The 8,535-nt window shown below is 46.3% G+C and overlaps 1 protein-coding gene across 1 annotated transcript; it reads left to right on the plus strand.

The window, feature by feature from the left end:
* Positions 1-178: 178 nt before the first annotated feature.
* Positions 179-8,324, plus strand: LOC117058172. The gene is made up of 12 exons (XM_033169154.1): positions 179-374; positions 499-610; positions 1,590-1,683; positions 2,041-2,095; positions 2,413-2,553; positions 3,308-3,468; positions 3,610-3,708; positions 3,923-4,068; positions 4,490-4,664; positions 5,809-5,921; positions 7,860-7,944; positions 8,137-8,324. Exons 1-12 carry the CDS (start codon positions 251-253, stop codon positions 8,191-8,193), a joined length of 1,362 nt encoding a protein of 453 aa, XP_033025045.1. The 5' UTR covers positions 179-250; the 3' UTR covers positions 8,194-8,324.
* The last annotated feature ends 211 nt before the right edge of the window (positions 8,325-8,535 follow it).

Consider the following 8,535-nt stretch of genomic DNA (forward strand, 5'->3'; position numbering starts at 1 on the left):
CCCCCTTTGGGTTTCGCTCTTCGTTTGATAGGTGCCTCAAACCGCGTTGCCCCATGGGAACTGTAGCGTCGCGCCGTACACCTGAATCTACTTATATTAAGAGAGCGGCAACGTTGCTGGGCGCGATGCCTTATGGGAAAGACAAGCCTTCTGGGCGCGCAGTGCCTTTCGGGAGCTGTAGTTTCCTTGCTTCCGCTCCGCTTCCCAGGCTTCCTTGCCGTTTCCGTTGGCTCCTCGCTCTCCGTTAGCCATGCCTGGGGGCAAGGGTGGGAAGCCCCGCGAGGCCGCGAACCCGGCGGTCGCGATTGTGTCTGAATCCGTGACCGAGCGGGTCCTGCGGGAGGCGCACTCGCTTTATGTGCATCCGGGTCATGGTGAGAGTTGGGGATGGGGCAAGAAGATTGGGGGGTCTTCCTGGGTCGGGGGTTGGGGTGCGTCTGAAGGGTTACGTGGGGTGTGTGTGTGTGCAGGAGCTAACCTTTCCCCTCCCCCTCCCAGGGCTGGTGTCCATTGGGGGGCGCCTGGGCCTGACTCTGCTCCCACCACGCCGCAAAGTGACTGTCATGGTGATGGGCAACCACAGCGCTGGCAAGAGCAGCTTCATCAACTGGTGAGCTGAAGAGGGATATACAAAGGAGGGCAAAGGGACTCATAGAAATGGTAGGGTTGGAAGGGACCCCAAGGGTCATCCGGACCAACCCCTGCAATGCAGGAATCTTTTGCCCAACGTGGGACTCGAACCCACGACCCTGACTCATGTTAAGAGACTCATGTTGGGCAAACCCAAGTGAGCTGGAAGCAGAATATCATGCCAAGGGGTGTGTGCATGCAGTGCCGGATTTATGCATAAGCTAAACAAGCTATAGCTTCGGGCCCCACTCTCTTGGCCCCCCCCCCAAAAAAAATTTAAAGGGAAAAAACCACTGGATGTACATTTCCAAAATATAAGATTAAAAACAAATAAAATAAAACCTACATACGGCAACAGTGGCAAATGGCTTTAGATACCTGTTAGGTCCATAAATTACCGTATAGCAAATATTCAATACGAAATACAGCGACAATTTGTTGTTGACAAAGGACAGCTGGACATATAAAGGGCCCCATTACCTTCAGTAGCTTAGGGCCTCATCAAACCTAAATCTGGCCCTGGGTGCATGGCGCTGTGGGGAAATCCTATGGGGTTTGGTGGTTGTGCATTTCAGGTCTCCGCCAAACTTCCAGTTCACCCCCCAAGTATTTGATGACTTGAGGAAGGTGTTGCTGCTGAATAGGAGGCATTGGGGTGTCTGCAGGGCTGTTAGGGTGGTTTCTTAACACTGATTCACAGTAACAAAAGATACAGGTGTCATTTCATGGAACTCCTTGGTATTTATGCAAGATATAGTATGTTATGAATTGTTGCTAGTTGATGGGTTGGACAGGATATTCTGAGTACCAGAGGACCGGCATTCATACTGGCTGGTTTCAGTATGCAAAGAGGGGGCTATAATCCACAAGACACCCAGGGTAGTTTTGTGGTGGGAATGGGATCAAATGACATTTCCATCATTCTAAAGCATCTCGCTCCCTTCAATGATTTCCTGCAGGTATGTTGAGGAGCACATTCAACGAACCGGTGTAGCTATTGAGACTCAGGGTTTCACCTTCATCACTAGTGGAAGGAAGCGAGAATCTCTCACGGTGAGAATTTCCTTTTCCGATTCACAATGCTCCAAGAGAAAATGACTGCCCTCCTGCAATGCTCTAGACTGAGGATGTAGAAATTACTGATATCAATAGGCAAGGATTTCCTAAGTATAGGTGGTGCCACACTCGCAAATATTGATTTCTTGTAAATGTGTAACAGTATTAGTTCCACTTATATAAGCAGTTGAGTGGATAAGGCGATCTGGAATAACTGAAGAACTTAAATAATGAATTCACAATTAACATATAGGATGGACCCATGGCCATTATTTTGTTTGATCTTTTCAGTGCCATCTGTACTGTAGTACAGTATCCTATGTTCTAACCTCTTCTGTTTCCCCCCTCTTACAGGGTAATGCCACACTCCATCTGTACCCCCATTTCCAGGCCTTGCAGAGTTTCAAAGGTTAGTTGCAAACAATTAAGAGCAAGGAGTGGACCTCTGCATTAAACGGTGACATGAATTGGATCAGTTGTTCCTTAAGGCAGGCAACTGGCATCTGCAGGATTTGTGGGTGGCTGTTGAAATCATGCCATCAAGTCATTGAGATATGTGGTGTCGTGGAACTCCACCACCTTGAGTTACACCACCACAGTGGGTAGAATGATTTGGAGTGCGGTGTTTGTTTTCAGGAGAGGTAGAGAACAGACACAGTGCTTAGCATCTGTCAGTGGTAAGAGCCTACTTCAGAGTCTTAATTTTGCCTCCCCTCTTTCTTTTAGGTGTGCCAGAGTACCTGAGCACTGAGATCTGTACCTCTAAGCAGAAGCAGTTCCCCCTGGTCACTTTCCTTGACACGCCAGGCTTGGTGGACGGAGACATGAAATATCCTTTTGATGTGGAAGGGGCACTTATCTGGTTTGGTGAGTGTAGCAGTGTGGATAAGTGGAATGGAGTTGTCTCCTGCTGTAGATTTTCTCAATGAATTCCTCTTTTGGAGGCATTATGCCTCTGAATACCAATTGCTGGGAATTGTGCTCGGGTTCAGCTTGCAGGCTTCCCACAGGCATCTTGATCGATCATTGTGAGGACAGAGTGTTGGACTAGATGGGACTTTGGCCTGATCCAGCAGGCTTTCTTTTTGTTCTTAATTCAGAGCAGAGATGAGGAACCTGTAAGCCTCCAGGTGCCATTGAACATCAACTCCCATTATCCCTTACCATTGGCTGTGCCATTGGAGTCCAGTGACACCTGGAGGGCCACATTTTCACCATTCCTGATCTAGAAAATGGCATTGGGAAGAACTGCTATTCTGGATCAAGCTAGTATTCAAAAGAAAATGGACCTGTGTGGGGAGAACTGGATTGGAGGTATAAAGAAAGGAAACTCTGGGGTACAAAGATGTGGTGGTGGTTGGAATCTGGAGGGGAAATTGGTTTGTTTGTTTGCTGTTTTCTTTCCTAATTGGGTTTTTGCTGTTTTATTTCATAATTAGTAATACCGTAAGTGTCTTTGGGAGAATTTGTGAAAATATATTTGCAAGTGATGAGAAAACTTTGTGGCAAGAATTCATAGAGAAATGCCGCATTGCAACAGTGGCAGTAGGGATAATATTTTGGCATGAGGCATCTTTTACTGTAGATTTACTCACTTCTTCTGCCATTGTCTTGCTTCCAGGCCAGCTCTGTGACCTCATCCTGGTCTTTTTTGACCCCATGGGACAGGCCCTTTGCAAACGCACTCTCAACATTGTGGAGAAGCTCAATGAGGGGCATGGAGACAAGCTGCATTTTTACCTCAGCAAGGCTGATGAGGCGGGTGCGGAAGCTGACAGACAGGTACTCACAGGGTGAGGTTGTCTTGGGGATAATGATCAAGAAATGGGAGACAGACTGTCTGTTTCAATAAGGGAAGCAGCCTAGAGCAGCACAAGGCCTTTCCCTTTTGTCTAGATTCTGATCTGTTCTCTTTCCTGACAGAGGGTACTGATGCAAATTGTCCAGGAACTCTGCAAGCGCCCAGGCCTCAATAAGTGTGGGTTTGATATGCCCACAATCTACATCCCCAACTCCAATAAGGTGAGTGGCAACCCTTTGCCATTTCAGAGGTGGGGGTGATAGGTAAACATGAAGTAAAGTAAAGTTAACGAAAAGGTGGAAAGCCTTGGGAAGGGGGAAGAAAATATGTAAAACAGTTGCACCTTGGTGTGTTTGAGAAAAGCGAGATTTGCTAGGAGGATGTTGATGGGCTATGAATGGTGGTGTGTGTAACCAGCCTCATGCTGTCCCTCAGCCAAGCCGGTGCGTTAATCAGATTGAGGAGATCTGCCGAACCATCGAGAAGACAATCAGCCAAACTGTGCAGCACACACTCAATGCTCTGGAGCGGGACTGCCACCTCATCGACGAGGCCACGCAGCGTTTGCTAGAAGAGGACAAGTAAGAGGGAAGCGGGAGATGAATGTCTTGAACTTTGCCACATTCCTCATAAGAGCTGGAGCTGCTTGTCAGTCTGTGAAGGGGTCGGCTGTGAGGAGCAATTGGCGGGGAGCAGGGGAGCACATCAAATCACAGATGGAAGAATGGAGTGTGAAGTTTTTATGGGATTAAAAGGGCAGGTTAGCAAGCCCACATGGCCGTCCTGAAGTGAAACACATGTGGGAGGGACATTGAATTAACATGTGTTTGGGGCCGGAGAGATCTCTAGAAATTGTGAAAGAGATGGAAGAGGAAGTCAGGAAATAGACATCTATGAGTGCATTAGGGGTAGCAGGATTTGAGTGTCTGGGACATTGTAGTGGTCTTCCTCATTCCCAGGTGTGTGAGTTTTACTCTTTTTCTCTCCTCTCTCTGTGCCCAGCGAGGCCAGAAACAGCAACTTCCGTGCTCGTTTCCGGGGGGCGCTGTTTGGGCTAGCAGGCTGCCTCCTGCCCATCTTTCTCCTCGTGACTTTGCTCTTTGGTACATCCTTTGCTCGCCAACTCTGGACTTTGGTATTGGGAGAAGAGCAAAGCCAGGCATTAGAGCTGTCCATGGTGAGTGCTTTTGTTGCTTACCTTCCCTCAGTTCAGCTTCCCATTGCTCCTCAGTGCCCCATGCAGTGGTTCCTCAGGTTACAGACGCTTCAGGTTACAGACTCCGCTAACCCAGAAATAGTACGTCGGGTTAAGAACTTTGCTTCAGGATGAGAACAGAAATCGTGCGGCGGTGGCAGTGGGAGGCCCCCGTTAGCTGAAGTGGTACCACAGGTTAAGAACAGTTTCAGGTTAAGAACAAACCTCCAGAACAAATTAAGTTCTTAACCCGAGGTACCACTAATCACTATTTCCCCCGTGCTTTCTCAGGATGCTCCTCAGTTAAGCTCCATTACACTTCAAGTTTATGGCTGGAGCCATGTATTATCCACAATTCTGTGCAAGTGTAAACGTAACATAGTGTAGCAGAATCTCTTGCTTTCATTTGGAGGGGCAGGGGAGAGGAGAAGCCATATTTTAGCATTCATGTATAAGAGGATAGACAGGTTTGAAAGCAAGCTTTTAAAAGGAGCAATTAGAAAATTGCCATTCTTTCCTCACTTGCGCATCTCTGGAGGGTGGAAGAAATAAGTCAGAAATACCCGGTAATTCAGAAGGTTGTATCCAAGCTTTACCCAGACTAGACCCACTGAAAAGAATGGACCTAAGTCAACAGTGCACATTATTTTTAATGGGCATCTTCGGAGTGTGACTAACTGGATATACCCTGTAGTCACAAAGGCTAGATAAATTAACTTTGATACAGATAGCTATGGCTGTGCGCTGCTTATAATTCTTCTCCTGTGCAACATGGTTGCAGGATTCAGTGCCCTAAGAATCCCAGTTTTCTGTCTTTCATTTTTCTTAAATAAGAACACTGTGTTTTTTGAAACAACAACAACTGTGGTTCTTTAAAAAGCAAACAAAATAAATTTGGGCAGCGCCTAGATAGTAGAACACTTGATGGTAAATATAATTAAAGCATGCATATTTTTTTTGCAGGACACAGAATTTCAATTTTGTCAGTAGGAAATTTGGATTGCCTTGCCATAAAATGTTTGGATTTTTAGTAAAAAAACATTTAAAGCAAATAGTATGTGAGCTCTTATGATTTCCTCTGTGAATACAAACTCTTGTGTCTTACAACCACTATCTTATTTTTCAGCGTCCAATTGCTTCCATGTGGAGCCTTGTCCCTGAAGAGCAAACCTTAACAGTATTCTTTGGTCTTCTCGGCCTCTCAATCGTCCTCCTGCTCTTGGCCAGTTACACTTTCAGGTAAGAAGCTCTCTTGGCTTAACGCTAAGGGAGCCTTGCGCAGAGGAGACATGATGCACCACACTAACGTATCCCTCCTCCTTTCGTGATTGCTCTGTATTTTCTTTTTTTTTTTTTTTATAAGAATTTATTGGCATTTTTCTATAACAACATATACCCACACCCACACCTACAATTAAACAAATGCAAAACAAATAAAACAAATACAAACAATGTCAAGTTTTCTTATTGCATCTTTCTAGAAAAAAAAAAAAATTCTATTTCCATATCTTGACTATTGACTTCCCCTGCCTTTTCACCTTCGAGTTTATATCCTTAATCTATTTTATAACCATTTCTCCTAAAAAAGAAAAAAGAAATTAAATTCAGTTGTATAATTACAATCAATTATATCTTCAACATTTTACTAAAAATACATCATCATAATAATACCTCGTCATAATTCTTCTTCATTTATTCTTATCGATTTCTTATCTTAATCTACATCTTGATCTCAATCCTCTTAATCCATAAACTTAATCCACTTAAATTCACTTTACTTATACTCCCCCTCACAGATCTTCACAACTCATTCGATCAAATCTATCTCTTCTATCCTTAAGATTGCTGCTAATAACATGATAACTTGAAATATCTCCTTTCATGTTCAAATAAAAAATATAACAGAAAATTGTTGACAGTATTCACCCTCCGATTTCAGTTTACCATATCAGGCTACCTTAAATTTTACTTAATGCTTCACCCCACACCCCCTCTGTCCATTATTCTTCTCCTGGTGGCTTCAGCACTAAACTTCCATGTAGCTTCCCTCTCCAAACGTCCACAGATCCAGGCACAGTCCAAATCTCTCCTTGCCACGAGATCAGAGGTATCCATCTCATCATCTCTCAGCTTCTTCGGTTCTTTGTAACATTTCTTTTCTTCTTGTAAATACCTTAATTCTCTGTCCCTGGCCCCCGAGCTCACACCTCGGGGACTGGATATAAGAAATCTTGACGTCGCCTTGGGGCTGCCACCCCCAGAAAGCGAATTTCTTCTCCGAAGTAGCTCACTCATTTCTCTCCAACTTTGCATCAACCCTCTCAGCTCCTTGGCAAGGCATTCTTCCAAAATGTCAAAAGTTTTAAAAGCCTCCTCTGTGGGCAATTGGTTCCATTTCAGACCCCCACACAAGACTTTGACTTTTCTACAAAGCAGTTCCACCTTCAAGGCAGTGAGTCTCTGTTCATCCGTTAGTCCAGAGTTCAATACCAGTTCAAGGACGAAACCCAACATACTGGCAGAGGAGGAGGAAGTGGGTGTCGTATTTCTACTCCCCTCTTTGTTCGTCGCCATTTTCCTGAGCTGGAGCGCAAATACCGCAACTTTAAATGGAGATATTTTCCTCTAGTTAACTTCCCGAAAGAAAAGTTTGCCAGTCTCATGTGTCGATTTTAAATACATTGTAACCAGTTCTGTAGCAGTAATCACTCAAATTGGTTAGATTCTTGAGCTCGAAGGGAGGGAGGCAGGCTGCCCTTCTCCTTCCCCCCGGATCGTCCCAAAAGCACGATTTCTACTCAAATTCTTTACTCACGACCACCGGGTTCCTTTAGCTCCATTCTTCACAGGTAGAACTTAGACGCTCACCGCGGGCTCTGTCGCCGCATTTGCATCCCGGTTGGGGCATGTCCCCGAAGCCTGGCTCCGGTTGTCCCTTCACCCCCACTCCCCCTTTACAGGGGGAGCGAGGGAAGGGTTCGGAGCCTCCGCGGGCGCTGCCGGGGAGCCCAGGGTGCGGGACGCTCTTCCCGCACCCCAACCGGAGCCCCGCTTTGCGGTAGCGGGGCTCCTGACCCCCGGGATGGACAGGGCGCTTCGGACCCGAAGCAGCCCTCGACCACCCGGCGATTGCGTCGCCGCCGGAAGTGATTGCTCTGTATTTTCTGCCCCGTTTAGGACAAAGCCCACTCTCTCGAAGAAACAGAAGCGGCAGCTGAAGGACAGGCGAGACTACGTAGTGGATGTGGTGCTAGAAAAAAAGGTTGACAGCTTTGGGAATTTGGTTTGGAGTTATGACACGGGGCTTGGCATCTGTGCCAAAGGGCCATGCTTAGGAGAGGCAGGGTTCATGACTCCTGTGTGGGATTCTGGGTAATGGTAGGTTGGGAATATCCTTCCTAGGACAAGGGGCTGGCCAGTGTATCAGGTTACAAGTAATTCTGTTTTTCTGCAGAGACAGCTCTATGAGGAATACCTTCGCCAAAGCATCGGCGACCAGGACCTGAGCTGAAACCCCTCCCTAATGGATTCAAGGAGACTGCCAATCCCCTGCCACGTTAAAATCTCCCCTCTGAGTCACTCCAGAGAACAGAGATTTGTACTGCAACTGTGAACTGTCCTAAGGGGCCAGGTTTTTTTTTTTAAGACGCCACTTCATGGGCTTCTAATTGACTTGGCATCTGTTCTACGTAGGTCAACTCCTTGTATTTGATTGTACTTGTTGCAAGTCCTGCTAAGGCTGCTACACTTAACTTCTAATGGGATGGTGCCTCTGGCCTTTTCTGTGGCCTCATGAGGCAGCAACAGCAGCATTGCCCAGCTGCTTTTTTGCACCTGATTGAACTATGTCACT

This window comes from Lacerta agilis, chromosome 14, assembly GCF_009819535.1.
Source record: "Lacerta agilis isolate rLacAgi1 chromosome 14, rLacAgi1.pri, whole genome shotgun sequence".
Taxonomy (NCBI): domain Eukaryota; kingdom Metazoa; phylum Chordata; class Lepidosauria; order Squamata; family Lacertidae; genus Lacerta; species Lacerta agilis.

What these genes read in the sequence shown, in the direction of transcription:
- LOC117058172 (XM_033169154.1), top strand. Translation starts at nt 251, where the DNA reads ATGCCTGGGGGCAAGGGTGGGAAGCCCCGCGAGGCCGCGAACCCGGCG. An exon ending in AAGAGCAGCTTCATCAACTG is followed by an intron (nt 611 to 1,589) that starts GTGAGCTGAAGA and finishes GATTTCCTGCAG; the next exon opens with GTATGTTGAGGAGCACATTC. An exon ending in AGGCATTAGAGCTGTCCATG is followed by an intron (nt 4,665 to 5,808) that starts GTGAGTGCTTTT and finishes CTTATTTTTCAG; the next exon opens with CGTCCAATTGCTTCCATGTG.